This window comes from Macrobrachium nipponense, chromosome 22 (assembly GCF_015104395.2).
Source record: "Macrobrachium nipponense isolate FS-2020 chromosome 22, ASM1510439v2, whole genome shotgun sequence".
NCBI classification, from domain to species: domain Eukaryota; kingdom Metazoa; phylum Arthropoda; class Malacostraca; order Decapoda; family Palaemonidae; genus Macrobrachium; species Macrobrachium nipponense.
The window spans coordinates 41,465,570-41,491,130 of NC_087213.1; the positions used below are offsets into that span (position 1 = coordinate 41,465,570).

The 25,561-nt window shown below is 34.3% G+C and overlaps 1 protein-coding gene across 6 annotated transcripts in view; it reads left to right on the forward strand.

The window, feature by feature from the left end:
• LOC135198611 (protein lingerer-like) overlaps window positions 1-25,561 on the forward strand; it is a 270,401-nt gene that overhangs the window by 233,058 nt on the left and 11,782 nt on the right. For all 6 annotated transcript variants that reach the window (XM_064226351.1, XM_064226354.1, XM_064226352.1 and 3 more), the window contains 2 exons: window positions 19,635-19,766; window positions 19,981-20,142. In XM_064226351.1, coding sequence (XP_064082421.1) covers window positions 19,635-19,766; window positions 19,981-20,142 — 294 coding nt within the window. The remainder of the gene's footprint in view (window positions 1-19,634; window positions 19,767-19,980; window positions 20,143-25,561) is intronic.

Consider the following 25,561-nt stretch of genomic DNA (forward strand, 5'->3'; position numbering starts at 1 on the left):
TTCCTTGCTCAGCTACTGATTTGGTAGTCCCGAGTCCGATTTCCCTTTCTGCCAATAAGGAATCAGAGGAATTTGTTTCTGGTAATTAGAAATTATTTTCTCGATATCATGTGGTTCAGTTCCCACAATAAGCTGTAGGTTCCGTTGCTAGGTAACCAATTGTATCCTAGCCACTTAGAAATATCTAATCCTTCAGGCCAGCCCTAGTAGAGCTGGTAATAGTGGTCTGGTTAAACTAAGATAGATACTTTTTTTATAAGATAGACAACTTTTTTCATAATAAAATTTATTAGTTGGACAGTTGAAGTCGACCCACCCAGCCTATCCGTAACATAGTGGGCTGTTTAAGAGAATTCTGACAAGGGCTAAAACATATGACACGCACCTGGTGGAGAACAACAGGTGAACTAGACAGTCATCCGGACAGCCATTCAATTTTTTTTCGTTAATGCCAACTCTGCTAACTGCCGTAGGGATACAAGCTAACTTTTACATTTGGGAAGTATCCAAATAATAAATTTTATGCTATTTATTTTTTGTGTATAAGACCAAACAAAGTTACAGTAGCAATAGTATAGTACCTCAAGTTAATTGACAGTGTGAGGAGGTCTGCCCATCCTTGTAAGTAACAAAATCCACTAAGTAACAAGGAGTCATAAATACTGAACACAATACTACCCTGGAGCAAAAATTGCTTAGCTTCTAGTGAACAGCAGTTCCATTGAAGATAAGTAAATGTACACAACCCTTTATTTGAAATCCTTTGGGCCAGATGAGTTTTGATTTTCTGACTTTTTCTAATGTTAGAAGTATGGGGTCAGTAGCGTAATAAACATCACTACAGGAAAAAAGGAAAAACAAATTTTTTTCCCCTTTTTTGTGTTTTTATTAAATAGTTATTTATTCATTATAGTTTATTAATATGGTAACCCGTTGTGGGTGGGTAACATACTTACATGTATGTTCCCTTATAGCTTTGGCATGGATTCTAGGTAACATTTATATGCTCAAGATTTTGCACCATACATTTTGAATGGATTTTGCTTGAAAAGTGCTCAGAGCACTTCCATGGGCCATAAATGACTCATGGCAACTTTTACCCAAACTCTATCAAGTTTACCTTGAAATGTTATAGGAGAATGTTGTCCAAGATTCCCATCCAATGACGTCGTATAAATATTCAACAAATAAACCTAGAATTTGTTAATTAATTTAGTTCTTATCTGTTATGATATTGTGTGAGTTGTAATTTGATTTTATAAAATAAGAAAAAAATTAAAAAGCACAACTTAGTAAAATTAGCATGTTTTTACTACTGCTCTTTAAGAAAGAGGCCCTGCACATAATTGGAAATTTTCACTTTGAACTTACCCTGGAAGGTACAGAAAATTTAGTAGAATTTTTCTCTGTTGAATGAATGTGAGATAATTAACCCTTAAACGCCGAATGGACGTATTAAACGTCGATTCAAAATCTCCCCCGATTTCCGAATGGACGTACCATACGTCGGCTCAGAAAAGTTTTTTTAAAAATTCGCGGAAAAATACTTATAGGCCTACCAGCCGAAAACTTTTGAATCATGCGCCTTGGGGGATGCTGGGAGTTCACGGATCAAGGCGTTGTTTTGTTTACAATCGTTACGCAGGCGCGCAAGCGCGAATTTCTTTCTTATCGCACTAAAAAGTATCAGTGACAAATCTCAAAAATTATTTCGTCACTTTGACATAATTTTTGCACCGTTTTAAATTATCCATTACATGAAGTATTATATATGAAAATGTGCGCAATTTCATTTAGAATACAACAAAAAAATACTCATTATTGTAACTTTTATCAGTTTTGAAATATTTCCATATAAATAACGATAAGTGCCAAAATTTCAACCTTCGGTCAACTTTGACTCTACCGAAATGGTCGAAAAACGCAATTGTAAGCTAAAACGCTTATATTGTAGTAATATTCAACTATTTACCTTAATTTTGCAACAAATTGGAAGTCTCTAGCACAATATTTCGATTTATGGTGAATTTATGAAAAAACTTTTTCCTTTCGTCCGCGCGGTAACTCTTCCGAAAAAAATCATACATGCGATTGTGGTAATGTTTGCACCATTTTAAAATTAGCCGTTACATAAAGTTTTATATATGGAAATGTGCGCGATTTCATGCACAATACAGCTAAAAACAACCCATGGTTGTAGCTTTTATCAGTTTTGAAATATTTTCATATAAATAATGATAAGTGACAAATTTTCAACCTTCGGTCAATTTTGACTCTACCGAAATGGTCGAAAAACGCAATTGTAAGCTAAAACTCTTATATTTTAGTAATATTCAATCATTTACCTTCATTTTGTAACAAATTAGAAGTCTCTAGCACAATATTTCGATTTATGGTGAATTTATGAAAAAAATAAAATTTTCCTTACGTCCGCGCGGTAACTCTTCTGAAAAAATCATACGTGCGATTGTGGTAATGTTTGCACCATTTTAAATTAGCCGTTACATAAAGTGTTATATATAAAAATGTACGCAATTTCATGTAGAATACAACGAAAAATAATTGAAGGTTGTAGCTTTTCTCATTTTCGAAATATTTGCATATATAGAAAAAAAACCAAGTTCGGTCAACTTTGACTCTACCGAAATGGTCGAAAAACGCAATTGTAAGCTAAAACTCTTATATTTTAGTAATATTCAATCATTTACCTTCATTTTGCAACAAATTGGAAGTCTCTAGCACAATATTTCGATTTATGGTGAATTTATGAAAAAAACTTTCCTTCCCTATGCTCGCGGATTCTCCGCCATAAAACTCCGAATTGCGTACATCGAATTCTCGGAAAATTTGCTCCGTTTCATATTAGGCATTTCATAGAGTTTTATATAGAAAATGTGCGCAAATTTCATGTAAAATAAAAGGAAAAATATTTGAAGGTTGTAGCTTTTCTCATTTTCGAAATATTTGCATATAAATCGCAATAAATAGAAAAAAAACCACGTTCGGTCAACTTTGACTCTACCGAAATGGTCGAAAAACGCAATTGTAAGCTAAAACTCTTACAGTATCGTAATATTCAATCATTTGTACTCATTTTGAAACAAATTGGAAGTCTCTAGAACAATATTTAGATTTATGGTGAATTTAAAAAAAAAAAACATTTTTTTACGTCTGCGCGTTACGAATTCGTACATCATTTTGTAATAATATTTTTCCGGTGTTGATTTTATTGTTTTACAATGTATTATATATCAAAATGATTGCAATTTAGTGTAAAATACAACGAGAAAAAAAAGAAACTCGTTAGCTTTTACCGTTTTTTGCACAGCGTGATTTTAATACAATTATGTATGAATTTTTTTGGTTTCGCTACCATATATCGCATTATTACCATATGATAATGATATTATTTTTCATTTCTGATGATTGCATACTAAATTTCAGGCAATGACAAAAAAAGGAGCCAAAAATGAACTCTTAATCTTCAAAACTAAGCGCGCTGTGATTTTTTGAAAAAATTATTTTTTCCGCTTCCGCGCTCGCTCAAAACCGGCTCCGGAATTCGGGGGCGTTTTTTATTTTTACCGCTTCGGCGTTTAAGGGTTATGATCATCATAATAAGATAGTGGAATAGTTAGGACCGCATGTTCACTAACACATATTTTCAACAAAAACATCCCATAAATGCAAAAATATAAATGATCAAAATAATTGTAACAACTTACAAATTTTAACGATATGTACATCATGACCCAAGTGTAAGGTTGATTCCTGTGTATTGAAGAAAAGGAAAGCCATCACGTCGGAAGTGGAATTAGACATAAACAAAAGGGAAAACTGGCCACCAACATCGGTCATTTGCTTTTGCTTAGACAGTCGCTACCATTATAAAGTAGTGAACTAGCTGCTCCTATGAAAGTGACCATTATAACTAAACAGTGTAGTGGTTTCATTGTCGAGATGGAAAGCTTATTCTTGATGTGGCTTGGAGACCAGGATCAGTGTCGTATTCCAGTAAGCCTTCTGGTGATTCAAGAAAAGGTGTTGAAAAGTGAAAAGAGGAAGGGATTGAGAGTTAACTGTTTATGGTGAGTAAAGGTTGGTTTAGTTGTTTAGAGGTTCACACTAATTTTCATAATTTTAAGATGCAAGGTGAAGCTGCTTATGAGGAAGGAGCAAAAAACATTCTTACTGGGTTGGCTAAAATAATTAGGGAGGAGGGTTACTTAACCAGCAAGTGTTTAATGTGAATGAGAGAGACAGGTGTATTTTGGGGGTGCGTGCTTAGTCGCGCACAAATCTCACAACGGGAGAAGTCAGCAACAGGCCATAATGTCAGTAAGGAGAGACTTACTTTTTGGGGGGGTAGTCCTCATGGCAACTTTAAACGTAAGCCCTTGTTAGAATATTTGGCTGAGAATGAAGGGCACTTGGGATTTTCAAGTCATCTCCCTATCGTTTGGAAGTCTAATAAGAAGGCTTGGGGTACACTTAATATCTTTGAAGACTGGATTAATATTCACTTTGTGCCAGCAATGGAACAATACTGTGCTTCAAAGGGTCTGCCCCTTTGAGGTTTTGCTTTGTATTGGATAATGTCTCTGGACACCTTTCAGAATTGAATGACATGCATTTGAATGTGAAGGTAGTTTACCTTCTTGCAAATACTACATCCATTTTGCAACCAACTTACCAAGGTGTCATTGCCTCCTTCAAGACCTACTACATCCAAAGGATGATTAACAGTGCCTTCAAGTCAATTGAAAGAAACAAGTACTTGACTCTCAAGGACTTTTGGATTCCCTACAACATTTATGAAGCTGTGAAGAACGTTGCAGATGTTTGGAATAAGGTAAAGCAGACCAGAATTAATGGGACTTGGAAGAAACTGCGAATGACTTTCAGGGCTTTGAATTCAGAGATGCTTAAAAGTATCACCAAAATATTGTTGGAATAAGGAAGGAGGTAAACTTTGAGGTGGATGCTGATGTTGTCAAGCTGCTGGAATCCCATGGAGAGGAATTATCTGAAGAGGAACTCGATCACTTGGAGAAGCAGATGATCGAGGAGGAGGAAGAGGCACCAGTCCCAGAACCCAGGTCATTAAGAGTGAAGGGCTTGTCAAAAGGTTTTACCTTGGTAGAGGGGGGATGTCATGTTTCGAGGGTCAGAACCCCAATGTAGAAAGGTACACCAAGATAGATAAAGGGGTCATGACTTGGCTCAGCTTTTAAAGGGAGACTTTCGAGAAAAGAAAAAAAAAAAAAAAAACTCTCCAGCCTACCTGAACATTATTTTAATAAGCAATCTCCAGCACCATCTACCACTCCAGACACAGTGACCCCAGTATGGACTTCACATCCTCCTTTGGGTGTCTAGAGTATGTAAAGATATAAGAAGGTTTTATACAGTGCACAGGTAGCTAGTGTTCAAGTTATGATCATTCGTCTTACGAAAATCTGATTTTACGAGAGACCAAATTACAATAGCCTAACTTTATCCCATCTAGTTGAATAAGTCCAAAAACAGCAAAAGAGAATGATGAGAGTATGGTTTTAATGTTATACCCATTGCGTAAACGTGTACAGCCATAAACAACCAAACGAGAAAAATCTTTTTTTCTCTCTTAAGTACAACCAAATTGGATGACAACATCCATTTGGCTTATATTTCAACCATCATACTATAATAAACAATTACCATAGTTGTTATAAATGATGTTATGTAGAATAGGACTGAGATATCTAATGTAATAACTTTATTCACTGTAGATCAAAGATCAATAGGGAAATATACTGTAAAATTTAAACCTAGGTATAGCTAAAGCTGAGAAAACTGTTCAAGTTGCTTATGACCATTATAGTGCATTGGCAACAAGGCTAAAACTCCAGTAAACGTATGCCATCGAACACAACAGTAGATAAAATTTATATGAAATTATTTTAATCAAAACTACAGTGCTTGAAAGAACACATTTTACTTTTGGTTTCACTCCGATAAAAGATAAATAATGTAAAGTTCATATTACATTGATATAAAGGAAAATTGTGAATGGAATCATGTAATTGTTTTACTCAGTGAACATGCGTCAACTTACTCAGTTAACAAAAAAAAAAAAAAATTATTAGTTCACTATCACAACAAGACATTCAAGTCGTATTTCCACCTAAAAACACGTATAAGGGAAAATGACCTTGTCCAATATATAAGTCAAGTAGCTAGATATTCGTTTATGCTAACTAGAAGCAAGAAATTTTGCTCAGAATTGCGTTAAATATGGCAAAACAAACTCGTATTAGCCATCAGCTGATTTCCAAACCAAAGCATTGACTGCTGTTAATAGTATTTTATAATATAATAATATGAGAGTACATACAATATTGTTGGATACAGTGAAGTAATATATTACTTTTTGAAAGATTTATGGAAAAGTTGCATATTTACTTTTTCTTGAAAGATTTATGGAAAAGTTGCATATTTACTTTTTCTTCTGTGCTTATCTTAATTTTCATCACTGCCATCCAGGTAGCAGCAGCATCTGGAGCTCGTACAGTCATACCTCAATTTTTTGCTCGTGTAACAAAGCAAAAAATTGACCGAGTTGCAGAGGTATATTTTGTACTTCTATCCCATGGAAAAAAACAAATTGCAGTGTTGCAAAATTGAATGTATATGCAAGTTTTGTCTTTTAAAATCAATTTATGCAATATTTGTAATATAATTTGTTATAAAAACATTCAATTATATAAATTAAAATTTTATTATTTGGGCACGACTGAACAACCTATTCTCTTTGTCATGTGAAGGGCTATTACCAAGACTTCAAATTGAGATGCGTACTGCCACTGTATCATATTTATGTATAAAAAGAAAATAAATACCCTGTAATACATTTTTCATACACATTTTAAACATAAAGGCATGAAAACTTATAAAAAAAATCTGAAGTTTCATCAACAAAATGAGTTATGCAGTGCACCCCCATATTCACGTTCTCCGAATTCGAGGACTCACATTCGCGGATTTCTCTCAGAAACGTTTCCCCGCATTATTTGCAGAAAATTTGCATATATGCAATATTTTTCTGAGAAATATCCACAAATTCCTAGTTTTTTTATCAATTTCATCATAAAATGCACTTTTTGTGATAAATCTATTAAAAATCCAATTATAAAAATTTTTAGTGGGTTTTTCGTGAGTTTTAGCTAACAAAATAGGCTGTTTTCAGCGTTTTTATATGGGTTCCAACTATTCATGGGTACGAGTCTGGTATGCATCCCCAGCGAATATGGGGGAAACCACTGTAATTAGCTACCAAATTAATAAAAATAACCACGTGAAGTCTTTGTAAATGCATTTTCGGAACAATGGCGGGGAAAAATATGCACTTCTTTAATTATATTTTTGGAAGAGCGGCAGGCAGCAGCAGACAAGAACGAACATGAAAAAACATCCTCTTTGATAACATGGAGGGCAGTTGCAAAAGCTGCCTTTGTATCATATTTATGTACAGAAATAAAAATACCCTTTACATAATACATTTTCATACACATTTTATACATAAAAGCATGAACATTTATAGATTAACACATTGATTGCTAAATTTGCACTTTTTAATTATATTTTTGGAAGAGCGGCAGGCGGCGGCATAGAACAGCATCATGGGGATATACATAGTTTACCTTAATACTTATGTAATAACTCTATAAAAAAAAATTTTATATCATTTTCATAACCTTTATGGTCTGAATGTTATTTCTACAGATGTATGTACTCGTTAGACATACTGGCGCTTGCGGTGCTGTTGAATGAAAATTGTACTGTAAAAATACCTTAAAATACCATATTTTTTATTTGTTTTTTATGACAGCTGTAAAGCCAATTCGACGCTAAGTGATTGCACCGCTAACCGCGGGCTGCCTGTATTTAAATAGTACATGTATTTCTTAATTCAGAGAGAGAGAAAATTATGAAAGTCTTGGGAAAGAAACAGGATTTTAAGCTTTGTGCTGGTAATAAACCAGTTTTCTCTTCCCTTGGTACAAGAAGGACCTCCTTATTGAAATATTAAAGTAATGTTGAAATTATATTAAAGCACTACTTAGTGATACTGAAGTATTAAAATATTACAGGACATGATAGTTTAAGGTACATGCTTGTAAACATAATATCAGCTCCCTCTCTCTGTCTCTCAAGTTATTGTATTCTCTTTTTCTCCAATAATTCATGAATAGTTTCACTTTTGATATGTAACGTAAGGCAACCTCTCTCTCTCTCTCTCTCTCTCTCTCTCTCTCTCTCTCTCTCTCTCTCTCTCTCTCTCTCTCTCTCTCTCTCTCTCTCTCTCTCTCTACTTTAAGTATTGTTTAATGAAATTTAAGTACTCTTATTTTTAAAAATTTGCAACTCCAGGAAGTTCATGAAGCCATCATTGAACGAGTGCATGCATACACACTTGTACATATTACAATTTTTTATTGCTTTGACGTAGGCTCCATGATGACACGGTATTGGCTGGACAAGTTGGAAGTAGGCAATCACAGAGGTTGTAGCAAACCCAGACTCTCTCTCTCTCTCTCCATCCTCTTCTCTCTCCTCCTCCCTCTCTCTCCCTCCTCTTCTCTCTCTCTCTCTCTCTCTCTCTGCTATATGATGAGTTAGCAGGAAGTGAGCTGGCATTTCTCATCTATGAGATCAATAACAGCCCTAACCAAAAAGAGGCAAAAGAATTCATAGACATATTGGAAGGATATGATCCTTCATACTGGAACAATTCTGCAGAAAATATTATGAAAATAATTGAAGGAGTACCAAATAAAATTCAAGTGGTCAAAAGACTTATAAAGAAAATTTACACCAATCAACACATTACAACAAAGAAAATGAATAAGATGAACAAAAAAGAATGCCTAAAGCATGCAAACTGTGTAAGGTGTGGTATAGCATAGTAAATCCACAAAACCTGATCAGAAAATGCTATGCATGCAACATACCCACATATCCTCAATTCGCAAAAGTCCAGCAAAATACAAGTAAGGATACAAGAGGATTTTACTCAACATGTCTATCATGGATAGATAATATTAGTAAATCGTGACTTAATGTGTAAATAGTAGAGGATGACGAAGATGAGGAAGAGGAAGAAGAGGAAAATGGGAAAGAAGAAAATGAAACTGAAATGATAGAAAAAATTATGAAAACGAAGAGCAGGATAAGAGTATGGAGGCAGAGATACTCATAGATACTAGATATGAGGCAATACAGCAGCATAAAGGCCGCCCGGTGTTAACGGCGCAATCGCTTAGCGGCGAATTGGTTTTACAGCTGTCGTCAAATATATTCATTAAAAAAATAAGGCATTTTGATGTACAGTGGTCCCCCCAGTATTCGTGGGGGATGCGCATCAGACCCCCCGCGAATATAGTTAGAACCCCTATAAAAATGTTAAAAACAGCCTATTTTGTTAGTTAAAACTCAAGAAAAACGCACTTAAAATTTTTGTACCTGGTTTTTTAATAGATTTATCTCACAAAGTGCAGTTAATGATAAAATTGATAAAAAAAAAAAACAGGAATTTGTGGATATTGCTCTTAGAAAAATACAGCGAATGTGTGAATTTTCTGCGAATAATGCGGGGAAACGTTTCTGAGAGAAATCCGTGAATGTGTGAGTCCGCGAATCCGGAGAACACGAATACAGGGGGGGTCCATTGTATTTTTACGCCACAATTTTCAGACAACAGTGCCGCCAGCGCCGTTATGTCTTAAAGAGTTCATACCTTTGTAGAAATGCCATTCAGACCATAAAGGTTATGCAAATGATATTAACAAATTTTATGGAGAGTTATTAGGGTAAAATATATGCCTCTGACACTGTTCTATGCCAAAAATATAGAGTTACAAATTTAGCTATGGATGTGTCGATTTATAAATGTTCATGCTTTTATGTTTAAAATGTGTATGAAAATGTATCATGTATAGGGTATTTTTATTTCTGCACATAAATATGATATAAAGGCAGCTTTTGAAACTGCCCTTCACATTATTAAAGAGGATGTTTTTTCATGTTCTTTCTTGTGAGCCGCCGCCTGCCGCTCTTCTGAAAATATAGTTAAAAAAAGTACAAATTTAGCGATTGATGTGTCGATTTTATAAATGTTCATGCTTATATGTTTAAAATGTGTATGAAAAAATATTATGTGTAGGGTATTTTTATTTCTGCGCAGAAATATGATGCAAAGGCAGTTTTTGAAACTGCCCTTCACGTTATCAAATCGTACGATGATTTTTCATGTTCATTCTTGTAAGCCTCCGCCTGCTGCTCTTCCGAAAATATCAAGTTTAAAAGAGTGCAAATTTAGCGATTAATGTGTCGATTTTATAAATGTTCATGCTCGTAAGTTTAAAATGTGCATGAAAATATATTACGTATAGGGTGTTTTTATTTTTGTACATAAATATAAAACAAATTAAGGCAGCTTTTGTAACTACCCTGCACGTTGTCAAAGGATGTTTTTTCATTTTCGTTCTTGTCTGCCACTGTTCCCTAAAATGCATGGTGTTATTTTATTAATTATGCGTCTTTTCCATAAATTTTTTAGAAAGTTATACATTACTTCACTGTATTCAATACAATAATATTGTATTCTCATATTATTGTATTATAAAAATTTTACAGCAAATATAAGCCAGTATTCCATTGAGCGGCCAATCTTTTGGTTTGGAAATCGGCTGATGGCTAATACGAGTTTGTTTCGCCATATTTAACGCAATTCTGAGTGAATTTTCTTGCTTCTATGTAGATACTTGACTTGACTTATATGAGACGAGGTTATTTTTCCTTATATGACGGTGGAAATATTAAATTGAATAGGTCTCGTGGTTGTGAACTAATTTTTTTTTCATTAACAGATTACGTTGGCGGCATGTTTATTGTGTAAAAAAATTGTGATTCCATTTGCAATTTTCCTTTATATCATCATAATACGAAAAATGCATGGTGTTATTTTATTAATTATGCATCTTCTCCATAAATTTTTTTTAAAGTTATACATTACGTCACTGTATTCAATACAATAATATTGTATGTATTCTCATATTATTGTATTATAAAATACTACGGCAAATCTAGGCCATTATTCCGCAGAGCGGTTAATGTTTTGATTTGAAATCAGCTGATGGAGAATACTAGTTTGTTTCGCCGTATTTAATGCAATTCTGAGCGAATTTTCTTGCTTCTAGTTAGCATAAACAAATATCTAGATACTTGACTTATATGAGACATGGATATTTTTCCTTATATGACATGTTTTTAGGCGGAAATATTAATTGAATAGGTCTCGTTGTGATTGTGAACTTTTTTTTTTTTTTTTTGTTAACAGATTACGTTGGCGGGATGGATATTGCATAAAAAAAAAAAATTACATGATTCCGTTCACAATTTACATTTATATCATCGTAATACAAACTTTACGTTATTTATCTTATATCGGCGTGAAACCAACAGTAAAATGTGTTCTTTCAAGCACAGTAGTTTTGATTAAAATGATTTTATCTCAATTTTTTCTACGGTTGTGTTGATGACATACGTTTACTAGTTTTATCCTTGTTGCTGATGCACGATAATAGTCATTAGCAGCTTGAACAGTTTTCTCAGCTTCAGTTATAACTAGGTTTAAATTTGACAGTATATTTCCCTATTGATCTTTAATCTATTGCGAATAAAGTTATTACATTAAGATATCTCAGTTCTATTCTACATAATGTCATTTATAGCAACTACGGTAATAGTGTACTATAGTACGATGATTGAAATAAGAGCCAAACTGATGTTATCCAATTCGGTTGTAGTTAGGAATAAAAAAAAAAAAAAGTTTTTTCTTGTTCGGTTGTTCTTAGCTGTACATGTTTATGCAACAAGTATAACGTTAAAACCATACTTTCATCATTCTCTTTTGCTGTTTTTGAATTTATGTAACTAGAAGATGGGATAAAGTTAAGCTATTGTATAATTTGGTCTCTCAAAATCGGATTATCGCAAGGCAAATTATCGTAACTTGAACACTACAGCTACCTGTACACTATAAAATCTTATATCTTTACATACTCTAGACACCCAAAGGATTAAAGGTAGGCTTTTTTAACTTTACAGTATTTTTAACACTATATTGTAAATTCTATAGTACTATACTGCATAAATATAATTTTACATATTGCGCCATTGCGGGATTACAGCGCTGTTGACTGGTCAAGGGCGCCGTTAACTGGTCTAGAATTTCGAAAAAAGGTGGTGTGGCGGCCGTAGGCTTTACAATCGCTTAGCATCGAAAATCACTTTGCGTCGGCAGCCAGGAACAGAACCCCTGCTGCTAACCGAGGGCCGCCTGTACAAATGATGAAATAAATTAGGACATGACAACACAAAATAAAATCCTGACGAGGCTCTACCTAGATCTTCATACTGATGGGAAAGAGCAAGAAAAAAAAAGAAAATAAAGACAGTCTGCACCTTTTTGGAAAGAGGGAATTACAGATTCGGTGAAAGATGTTACTACAACATCCCAAGGTATGTCACAATTATGGGATTTATGGTAAATGTGCATATACCTAGATGGCTATGAGGATGAATGCAGAGATCTACATCCAAAATATGCAACAAATCAAAAGAAGGAAAAGGATGTAAGTTCAACAAAAAAATGTATATGCACCCTGTGGCCATGAGTCAAAATCAATTAGATAATAAAATCCAAAATAAAAAAGAGAAACAAATAAAAAAAAGGAACAAAGAACATGAGGTGAAGGAAAAAAACAAGCCATAGCCACGCTACGGAATGTCAGCATTGAGAATGCAAGCATCAGCTCCAAGATACAGTGCAAGAGATAAGCACTGTATATATGGTGCAGATACAGAGAAAATTGCAGATTCATACGCAAAATGAACAATTATGATGAAGGGAGATCAAATATATTGGAAAAGTTTGATTTTTTAATGTCAGAATCTCTGGAAATGAAGGAAAAAAACAACATACCAGAACAGGAAAGAGCCATGGGAAAATCCTTATTGTTACCCATATTAAGTGAAAGGGATAACATGAAAACCATCATATTGATGAACACGCAGTGTTTAGTACGAGTAACTCTAAAAGAAAAATAGAGTTACTAGAAGTAACCCAAACTGGAAAAAAATAGATATAATGAATATAAGTGAAATGAAGACATTAGAAGAGAACTGGGAGTGGAGGGGATACTAGATTTTGTGGAGAGAGGACAGCTTAGATGGTTTGGACACACCAAAAGAATGGAGGAGGAGCGATATCCTATAAGGTTTTTGGAATGGACACCGGAAGGAAGGAGACCGGTAGGAAGACCAAAAATGAGATGGCTACAAAACATAGAGAGAGGAGTAGAGAGGAGAGGCTCTAGTTTGCGGGAAGTTGATGAGATGAGGCTCTATGATGATCGCCAAGAATGGAGACTGTTCCTGAAGCAGGACGACTGACAGGCCTGGAGGCCTACCTGGCGTCTGGTGAGAATGGTGAGAATAAGTGAAACCTGGTATTCCCAAGAGACTGGTAGTGGTGATCAGATAAAGGGGTTCCAAACTTATAGATCAGATAGAGAAAATAGGAATCAAGGGGGAACTGCAATATACGGGAGAGACGATCAGATAGAAAAAATAGGAATCAAGGGGGAACCGCAATAGTATATGGGAGAGATGTAAAAGAAGGAAAAATATATGAGAAATATAGTAACTCACAATGTGAATTAATAGCTGTAGAATTTAAATCTGAAAAATTAATAACATAGTAATTTATGTAGACCACCTAATACTTTAGAGTTTGACACAATAGAAAAATGGATGATATATGTAGAAATCACAAAGACTAGACTATTCTCCTATCTGGAGACATTAACTTTCCTTTCGTAGATTGGAAAGAACGAATAGAAGATAGTGGTTGTATTTATACATATAAAAAGAGAGTAATAGTAGTGCAGAAGATAAGAGGTAATTCGAAAAGCTATTAGATATGCTACTAGAATACAACTTTCAACAAATAAATCACCTGCCAACAAGAAAGAAAAATACTTTAGACCTAGTATTTGTGAAACAAGGTGAATTATGTTAAAGAAATAATAGTTTATAATGCGAGTATTTCAGACCATAATGTCATAGAATTAACAGTTCATTCCAAAGGAAGTGAAAATAGAAATAAGAGATGAAAATTGGGAAAGATATGGAAAATACAATTTCCACAGTAAGGATATAAAATAATCAGAAATAAATGAAGAATTAAAACAAAGATTGGGATAACATATTCGTATTGGTGATATACAGGTAAATATGGATATATTATATGAAATATTAGAGAAAATAGTGGATAAATACATACTGAAGAAGAAAAGTAAACATCAGTCATGCATACCAAGAGACAGAAGGATCTTGTTCCAGAAAATCAGAAAGGGGAAAATAGGTCTTGTAAATAAAAAAAGGGGATGTATAGAAAGTGATGGAACTAAAAAGTAAGATAAAAAATGCAAAACAAAAGGTTATGCGATCAAAAGAAAATGAATAACGGGACTTAGAAAAACACACTAAAAAATATCAAGAGAAAAACACACTAAAAAATATCAAGCAAAACCCCAAAATATTGCACTCATATGCAAAAAAGATGAATAAAAGAAGAGTAGAAATAGGCCCTCTTAAGAAATGAAGGGTGATTAACGAATGAAAAAAAGGAAATGTGCAACATATTAGCAGAAAGATATAAGAGAGAATTTACACCTAGAATTGATAATGAAGATAATGATACAGAAATAAGGGACGAAAATAGTGAATATTTATTGGACATAGATATTAATGAAGCCGATATTGTGCAGGCTATTAATGAAATTAAAAATGGATCAGCAGTCGAACCAGATGGCATCCCTGCCATTTTGTTAAAGAAAGTAGTTAATTCTAACTCAAAGCCCCTCGCAATGTTATTAAGGCAAAGTGTAGACAGACGAGATTTATGATGAACATAAATTGGCATATATTACCCCTACTTTCAAAAGTGGATCAAGGCTAGAGGCCTGTGTCTGACATCACTTATTATGAAAGGGTAATAAAGAAAAGTATAATGAAACATTTGATGAAAAATAATTTGTTTAATATAGGACAACATGGTTTTGTACCCGCAAAAAGTACACAAACCCAACTGTTAGTCCACTGTGAGAACATATATGAAAATATTATAAATGAAAAAGAAACAGATGTGGTTTACTTAGACTTTGCAAAGCTTTTGACTAGGTAGACCATAATATATTAGCGAATAAAATTAGAAAGCATAATGTTGTGGACAAAGTAGGAAGATGGATAAAAGAATTTTTGCAAAACAGAAAACATTTAGTGATTGCAAATGAGAAATCAGATTGTGATGAAGATAGGAATTCGCTACAAAAGAGGTCTAAACAAAATATATGAAGGGGCAGAGGTAAATAGGATGGTATTTAACTGATAAATTTTGAATCAATAAATTATAGAGATAAAGAAGGAATGCTATATGCATATAGGGGACTTAATAATGAGACAATCACAAATAAGGAAGCTTTTAAAGACCTTGGTGTGATGTTGAATAGGAACATGTTAATGCAGTGATCAAATAGCAATACTATTGGCAAAATGCAAAGCAAAAATGGGAGTGTTATGACATTTCTAAGCAAAAAAGCTGGACACATGATTATGCTTTTTAAAACGTATGTTTGTAGTCCACTTGAATATTGCAATATGGTATGGTACCCACACTACCAAAAGGATATTGCACAAATAGAGAGTGTACTAAGGTCCTTTACAGCTAGAATAGAAGAAGTTAAGGACCTTGACAACTGGGAAAGACTACAATTTTAAAAATTATGTAGTCTAGAAAAGAGAAGAGAACGTTACATGATAATACAGGCATGGAAACAGGACATGTTGGAGACAGGTGGTACTCTGATCTACATAAATAACATTTCCTAACCTTACCATATATGTCAACTGAGTTTCTGTGCCTATTTGTTTCACTTATGTTCGCTATGCTTCCTCTTCCTCTACCTCTAAACCTTCCCTGTCCTCTTCATGTGTAATGACATTTACCTCCTTCATGCTACACCACAGCAGGGTCTCGCTCTCACTCCTGTTTGACACTGCAGCCAATGATAACACTTTCTGACTACCAAAAAATTTCCTAAGGACTTGCTGCATGGAATCAAATAATTTATGTTTCACAAAAAGACACTGCTGTCAACACTATTTGTTTATCTTTAACCTTTAGCCCTGCACTGTCTAGTAACTTAAATGCTAATATTCATTTTAGTATATACTTGCTTTGTACCTCTCCAGAACTGTACTTCTCTTCACAAATTCCAAAATGTACTCCATATGTTCCTTCTCCTTTTTGTAGCTGTCAAACCTTGTCCATGCCTCATACACTGCTGACATCTCATCCCTCTTGTACCACTTGTCCAAGTGCTTTAGCAAAACATTTATTCCATCTTCAGTTGCCAACTTATCAATATCCACATCCTCAAAAATCTTGCTCCTTACTTCGCTTCCTTCTGGGAATGACAGGGCAACAACCACTGCCTGTTTCTTTTTCTTGATGCTTATGACAGACAAGGTGCCATGCTTTTAGCTCTCGTTCCCAGCGGTCATAGCCCTTATCAGCACTGAAAACTGGCAACACCAGCCTACCGCCACATTCGCTGTCGCTACTCATGTTTACAACGTCCTATCTTCCAAACTAGGACTTGTTAATCTCCTCTTTCCTGCCACAACCCCACGCTGCTACCATTTTTTGATAGTGTAGACGACCGGTGTGGCAGGATAAATCAAAGGCAGACAAGTGCTTACATCATTCCAGTTCGCTTCCCCTTCCCGCTCACAACATAAACATAAACCTCAAATAAATGACGAGCGCAAAGTGCAACGTCGTACACAAAAATTCTCAACAGAGTTAACATATGCGTGCAATATTGACCTAGGCTAGCCCAGATGTTACACTTGCAGTATCTATTTGCATAAGTCAAATAGGGTATTACAGCTGTATTTAATATAAAAGTAGTAATGGTATTAAAACTGTTATTTTACTTACAGAATCCATTACTGTGTTACTATCTTTATGTCATCATTGTAATATGTATAAAAAAATTATCATCCTGCCATTTGTAATGTTTACGTTCTCAGATCGGCTGATTGAGCCTTCTAGTGAAAGAATTGCGAGAAAAAGGTTTATGTTGCTAAAAGGAATGTTAGTGAAGTTATTTTCATGTTTGTACATAAATGTAAAACAGGTATACAAAAGTAAACCAACATACTTGGTTATAATAAAATCCCTCAAAATCTCAAAACAGCTATTTCCCCATTTGTTTGTTTACATATTACTAGATTTTGTGTTAGTTATTTGGTAAGTGGTTGTTGATTATAAATTGGTTAATAATTGTTACATAAGCCATAAGTTTGGCGAACCTGTTTGAAAGCCTAGCTTAGTACAATGTACCAAAAGTGAAATTCATTCCATTTGTAATTTACAGTTTGTGCATTACATAACAATACCCTGTGTTAATATCTTTAGTACGTATGGCATTTCTTAATGAATGTTCAAAGCAAATTCATTTTCAGAAGAATACTAAAAAGTTATAGGAATTAATGAGTGTGTTTACTTACATACCATATGCATAAATTATAGATAAAATAGTAAAGGAGTGTGTGTGTGTTGTTGTTGTTGCTGTTGTTGTTGTATTAGGATAAACTTTCGGGCCATGGCACATTTTGTAATTCCATCGAGCTTTGAACACTTCCAGAAAAAGCATTTGAATGTGCCACTATCAGCATCAGTGGTACTTGTGCCCCCTCTACACAGCACTCCAAAACTTCTATGCTCCTTAAAGGTTTAATTTTGTTGTTTCATCAATTAAATATTGAGGGATATGAATTACTTTATCACAAACATAAAAACATGCAACTAAACCAACTCCAGGAAGCTCACTACACTATTGAATTAGTGTGTGCATATGAATGTGTGTTACCATCTGTTTTTTGCTTTGCTTGATTTACTGTACCATATTTCATTGTAAGTTTAGTTGACTATTAAGTATGATTATCACACATATCATGACAGTACACAAGAGAATGTTTTATGACTATTGATACTTCATTTCTAATTACCAAAAAAATATTTAAGATGCAAATTTCATATGTAGGCAAGACAAAACCAATCAGGCCATGAAATGAGTGTGTGCATATGTATGTACTCTATCCATGTAATTACATATATTTTTAGTTTGAAAAATAACAATTAGAAAATACAGCAAAATTATCAACTAGAATATTGTAGCATAAAATATATAAATGAAAAGTAAAGTAAAGGAGTTGGTGTTACTGTACTTCAACCTTGATGTAAACATACCTCGGTTATTGTTCTCGCTCACCCTCTCCATACTAACCCCCCCCCCCTCCCATGGTACCCAGCCATCCACCTCCCCCCTCTCCCATTGATTCTAAACAGTGTTACCAACATTTTGTGAGGTTGCATAGCATTGGCAACCATCAGAGAGCAGTTTTTTCAAAAGTTTTGTCTATGTATATACACATATATATATACAGGTAGTCCCTGGGTTACGCCGGGGGTTCTGTTCTTGAGCCGTATTGTAACCTGAAAATCATCAAAAGCTGGAACACAGAAAAAAATCCTAAGAAAACCTTACTTTTAATGCGTTGGGTGCATTAAAAACTATAAACTGCATTCTTATTGCATTTTTCATCCCAAAAACCTTCAATTATTGATTATTTTGCATTTTTGGTGTCACATTTCTTCTGCCAGTTCAGCATTGTAGGCGTCCTAACCCTGGAGATAATTTCTGATGAATTAATTGAAAAGCGCCTTAACCTCGGAAAGTCATAAGCCGAACCCGTTGTAACCCAGGGACTTCCTGTATATGTGTGTGTGTGTATATATATATATATGTGTGTGTGTGTGTGTGAGTATATATATATATATATATATATATATATATATATATATATATATATATATATATATATATATATAATATTATGTTATATATATATATATATATATGCATGCACATGTCACTAAATAGCTTGTGACAATATTTATAGCCAAGGCCAAAGCGCATTTTTGTTATTTCAACACATTTTCAAGTTGAAATGATTATATCTCGGAAATGTGTTGAAGTGACAAATGCGCTTGGTACTCCTTTAATTTTTCTTGTGGCCTTGGCTAATATATATATAAAATATATATATATATTATATATATATTATATATATATATATATATATATATATATATATATATATATATATATATATATATAGATATATAATATATATATCTATATATATATATATATATATATATATATATATATAATATATATATATATATATATATATATATATATATATATTAATAATATGGAAAAATGAAAGGAGTACCAATTATATATATATATATATTATATATGAGCCCTTGGTACAGGTGTGTTGGAGATATGGCAAATTGGATAATTGAGGAATTAATGTAATGAATTGTTCAGTTTTATAATGTTCAAGACATGTGTAGAAGTCAAGGATTGCTGTTTTTTATGTTGCAGACTCAAGATTTCAAAACTGGATATGGAACAGCCTCACAAAACCAGACTAAAGGTGGTGGTGCAACAACAGGTTCTGCTACAAATTCAGGTTCTGACCTCGGAGGGTACAAAAATCACCTGAAAATGGGAAGGGTATGTAAATTCTTTTAGGAAGGATGTTACAGCTAATAAAATAACTTGTTAGAATTTATGATTTTTGAAGTTTGATGTCCCTCTCATGAAGTCCTTATAGATATAAAATAATTTGCAGACAAAATATCTCATTTCTAACAAAATTAATTAAAAGGAATAGATTTTCCATGGCACTTTTTAAAAATTGTATAGTGATGCTGGAATTTCTTTTCAGTCTTATGATAAACAAGGTTTCCACACTGGGACACCTCCACCATTCAACCTAGCTGGATCAGGAACAAATCCCATGACAGCCAATGCTTACACACCTATGTTTATACCTACAATGCCTGCTGCCCAGCATCATTCTCCATTAATGCATCATCAACTGCATCAAGTTAGTTAATAATATTGTATACTACTGAATTTTTTATAAATCTATATCTAAATTTTACAAAACATTGTAAGTGCATTTTTAATTGTTTCTAGTTAGCTGTATTAGATTTTATGCATTCAAATTAATGTTGCTTGCTTGTAGTATTGGTTGAACAGAATACCATGAGATTCAGAATGTTGTACATATAAACAAAAAGAAAGCAATAATTAAATTGTATGTACAATTGAATTTGTATCTCATTTTTATTACATTGCATATTCTAAGGCCTAACAAGCCACATTTAGTAAAGTAAAATACTGGTGGAGATTAATCAGCAAACAATGGAATGTAGGGAGTTGAAGGTCATAATTTTTTAAGTGTTTGATTACTAATTTGATGTAGCTAATCAAAGTTGAGTCAGTGAGAAACCTGAAATTTTATGTTAAATCCATAAGGTCCTTGGGTCACAACAGAGATGTGTTCCCAATGACATGTCCCCCCCCCCCCCACCCCCCCCCCCCCCCCCCCCCCCCCCCCCCCCCCCCCCTTTTTTTTTTTTTTTTTTTTTTTTTTTTTTTTTTTTTTTTTTTTTTTTTTTTTTTTTTTTTTTTTTCTTTTTTTTTTTTTTTTTTTTTTTTTTTTTTTTTTTTTTTTTTTTTTTTTTTTTTTTTTTTTTTTTTTTTTTTTTTTTTTTTTTTTTTTTTTTTTTTTTTTTTTTTTTTTTACTTAAGTGGAAATATAAGTTGAAACATTTAGATAAGCACTTACGTCACCTACTTTGCTAAACACATTAGTATAGTCTTAATCTTGGATATCAAAACATTTCTTAGACATATATTGAGTAAAACACATGGCTATAAATATGAAAATACAGTAATGTATTCATAATCACAGTGGAGTGCATGGGAGCCAATCCTTTCACATGTTCAAGAATGTGATCTTTGACTTTAATAATTGTGGCTACAGTCAAACAGTCAATGTTTGTAGGTGTTTCACCCTTTTCAGAGCATTTCATAATGTTTAATTTAACTTCCATAGTGATGGCTTCCCTTTTCTTATAAGCCTCCGTGGGAGGCATGATTAAGGCCACAAAGTTGCCCTCCCCCCCCAAAAAAAAAAAATGAAAAAAAAGAAGAAAGAAAAAGTGCTGCACAGAATCCAAGCAGCATATGAGCATAATGTAAACAAATCACCAGCCTCAGTGCAATGCTTGGTGACGACGTATTCTTCCACCAAGCTTAATGAACTGGTTCCCTTGTGAAGTTCGTATTCATGACGCAGACGTGGAAAGTTAAAACAAGAAGTATGGGGACCACAAAACATTGTAGGACAAGCCATCATAGACCGAAGATTGCATGTAGAGTGTAGAAATCAGGTTCTGACAGAGGAAAAACCTTATTTTGGTAACTGCTGTGAGTTCTTAGAGGAGTTCCCCTTGTGGTTCTATCAGGGTCTCTAAGAAGGCAGATAACTAATTTCAAGAATTTTCTCATATCTGATCTAGGCTGTCATAAGAAAAGTTTTATTCTGCTCATGGTGACTACATGTAAGACTTTGATTCCCCATTATTCCACAGATGTGGCAACAATGGCACAGGCCAGCCATGGCTTGATAATACTCACCAGGTCTGTGAAAGAAAATATCCAAAGATTCCTGTACCTTTTTACTAAGGAGATTTGGTGGGTATTAGGACTTTCAGCAGCTACCAAAATAGGTTTTGCCAACATCAAAGCATGTCTTTTGATAGCTTAGTCACAGTTTCACCTTCAAATGAGCATATAAAAAATTAACAGGTGACAAAATGTCCTAGCTCTTGGGAAAGGGATCCCAACTACCCAGATGAAAAACAATTCATGGTAAAGTACTTAAAGGATCTTTTCTCCTCCTTTATTCAGGATCCCCTTTAGGTATTAATGGTGAATGAGGAGATGTAAAGAACTCATCTGTGTGTAAACTGTATGACACCTTGGTGAATTACAGGATGGGATGCAGCATAATTGCTCTGTCTTGGCAATTAGTGGTGGGGTGTAAGAAAGAAGGACCGTTTGGGAATGTCCGCAACACAGGCTGATCCGAAAAAATATTGTTGAACTGTTTCTGTTATAATTTCAACCTGGCTTTGTATGTGAGCATAATTAATCACACTTGTCATATATAAACTGGTATTGTCAAATAAAAGAAATCCTTAGTTTCTGCATCAGGTAACTAGCAATGTTAGGTGCATAATAATCATAACAGATTAGGTTTAGAAAATCTGCACTCGAAGGTCAGAGAGATATGCTTAGATGACTTTTCCATTTACTGTCTAGGATTGAACAGTGTACATCAAGGAAATTGATTTCCTTGCCTATTATTTTAGTGGAATGAACCAGACTTATGGTCCAAATTAACCCAGGATAGGTTTCGCTATATTGGTACCCCGTTAAAGGTGCGTGCGGGTCGGGCTCGACCCGAGTGCCCAGAAAAATTTGCTAACATTGTATTTTTACTAGAATACTTTGCATTTTATTTTCTAAAATCAATTTAAACATTGATAAAAACTACTGAAAAGATAAATCATACCCATCTACAAATTAAATATTTATTACAAATATATTAAAAAATATATAAAAAATAATTTACAAAAATATTTACAAAAAATACAAAAGCTATATATATATATATATATATATATATATATATATATATATATATATATATTTATATATATATGTACACACACACACACACACACACAAATTGAGGGAATCTTTAATATGACTGCTAGAAAAGGTGTTGGACCCATAGAGGTCAAAATCTGAAAAGAGAAGAAAAAGGATAATTTTTTTGGCAAAAAAAAAAAAAAAAAAAAATGTCCCAATTTCACAAATTTTTGTGGTACCTAAATGAAATAGGGAGTGGGTGATTTTTTTTATGGAATAAACTCATATTATCTTAGAATGGAATTATGTAAAAAGATCTGCACTAAGATGTAATTTACTGCTTTATTATGGGCAAAACTCTAAAAGGTCAATTTTTGACCTAGGATCACCATGAAAATTTCTTATAACAATCATTGTAACTATTATAAAGCATGATATTTATGCAGGAAAATATACCAACAGATCAAAAATTCTATAGAAAACTAAAATATATAGAGATATGCCAACTCACCTTTTGGGTATATAAACAAAATGGCCACAATCCACACCAACTTCGACTGCCAAATCTGCCACCTGAACTATCTGACTTGCACTAACAAAACTATAAATTGAATTTGCTCTGGTGAACCTATTGCTCCTTTTTTTTAATTATAACAATATATGAGGGTTTATAGCCATTATTGCAGTTAGGAAGCTTTGTCATAAGATAAAGCTCAGAAATGTTATTTGTTCCTCTCTCTCTCTCTCTCTCTCTCTCTCTCTCTCTCTCTCTCTCTCTCTCTCTCTCCTCTCTCTCTCTCTCTCTCTCATTGACATAAGCTGATGTAATCTGTCACCAGAAAAGGCACAGACCCACTATTCTCCCCTCCCCTTTGTCTCATCCTCTTGTCTTGTAGTCATTTCAAGGTCATCTGCTTCGCCTCCAACCCTTTCTCACACACACGAGTTGTTTGCCATAGAGGTGTCAGGAACCTCTAAATTATTATCAACATCACTTTCTAATTCCATTAGAAGTAAGTTGATGACATTCATGCCCAGAGAATACTGCCTGCTGGCCATTGTTTTTGAGAACTGCAAAAAAAAAATTCAAAAACTGAGAAATTGGCATTCGAAGGAAATTGGACCAAATGGCAATATAAGGTATCTCAGCCACAACCAATGGCATGCATATGGTACACACACCATCCATTCAGTTTCCAACAATACAAAACTACCAGTATCAATAGTGTTAGACTGGAAATCACTACTTAATAACTTAGCCTTTCAATCCCCCATATGTTAAAGGTGTGTGGGGGTTGAGCTCGACCCAAGCAATTCTCAGAAAAGGGGGAAGGACAAAGGCAAGGTGAATGCAGGTTCTGACATGATTGTAGTGTGTGGACTGCTGGCCTCTTGCAGGTTGATCACACCCAGATTCGATATAGACAATGATTTTTTTTTTTCACATTCCTCGGGTCGTGCGACGGGAGGGCTAAGGCCACTAGGTTTGTAGTTCTATAGAAGGTTAACAGTCTGTTCAACACCTTTAGTATCATGGGCAATGGAGGAAAGAGGTAGATTGTCCTTCATTTGAGCCACTAGATCGGTACAGTAATACCTTGGGTTACGAATTTAATCCGTTCCAGAACCTGCTTCGTAACCTAAAAAATTCGTAACCCAAATGGATTTTCCCATAAGAATGTTATAAAAAGCAAATAATGCGTTCCACCCGACCATGAATAACCATTTCAATTCATATTTTTCCATTTATTTTTGTTCACTAAGGTTGAAAATTCGTGTAGGAATTACATAAAATTATAAAATTGAAGAATGAAATTAAATATAAACACTAGATTTAATATGCATGCACAGTAAAACCTGAACTTTACCTTTGGCGAGTGTGGCTGCTGGCTTGACGGAGACGGGAGGAGGGGAAGGGTGAGGAGGAGAGGGTTAGGGCTTGGGGGGGAAAGGGGGAAATCCCTCCGTGAAACACTTGTGGAAGACTTTCTGGTTCTTTCTCTAGAGAGCACCGTTCACTACGATCCTAATTTTACGCTTACGCAACACTATGTTGTCTTTCACAATTTTGAAAAAATATTTTTCTATGAGCAAATTTTCTACATCGTCGAGAATATAAGGCCGTTGTTTCGTCAATACTGTGACACCTTTTGATGCTTTACTGGCTTTAATTTCTTCCTTTTTCTTCAAAATAGTGCAGATCGTTGATTGCGACCGCTTGAAGAATGCTGCAATGTCTTTCACGCACTCGCCTTTATCATGCATTTGGATAATTTCCTTCTTCATTTCGACTGTAATCATCTCCTTCTTTCTTATGCTTTCCTTCTTGCTGCTTGCCTTCGTCATCTTGGGAGCCATTGTCTTTAGTATTTGGGTAATAGTAATGTATAAGCACTATCACGGAAACACAACACGTGCGCAAATCACTAAGCAAATTTGAGAGCGTATCACGGACAGATGCGTTCAATCTTACCGCCAGCGAGATATTGAAAGAGTTATGGTTTAAAAAGGGTCAAGGGATGCGTAGGAGGAAGTCACGTGACCCTCGTTAAGTTTCGGCCGAAAAAATGCGTTCGCAGATCCCACGCTCATCCGATGTAAACAAAGCAGGCGTTAAGTTTTGGCCGAAAAAAATGCGTTCGCAGATCCCACGCTCATCCGATGTAAACAAATCAGGCGGCCTCCCATGATGGAAATTCGCGCATTCGTATTCCAAGCGAAATTCGTATTCCAGAATGAGGGCGTCACTTCGTAAGTTAAAAAATTCGTATACTAATCGGTTCGTAACCCAATGTATT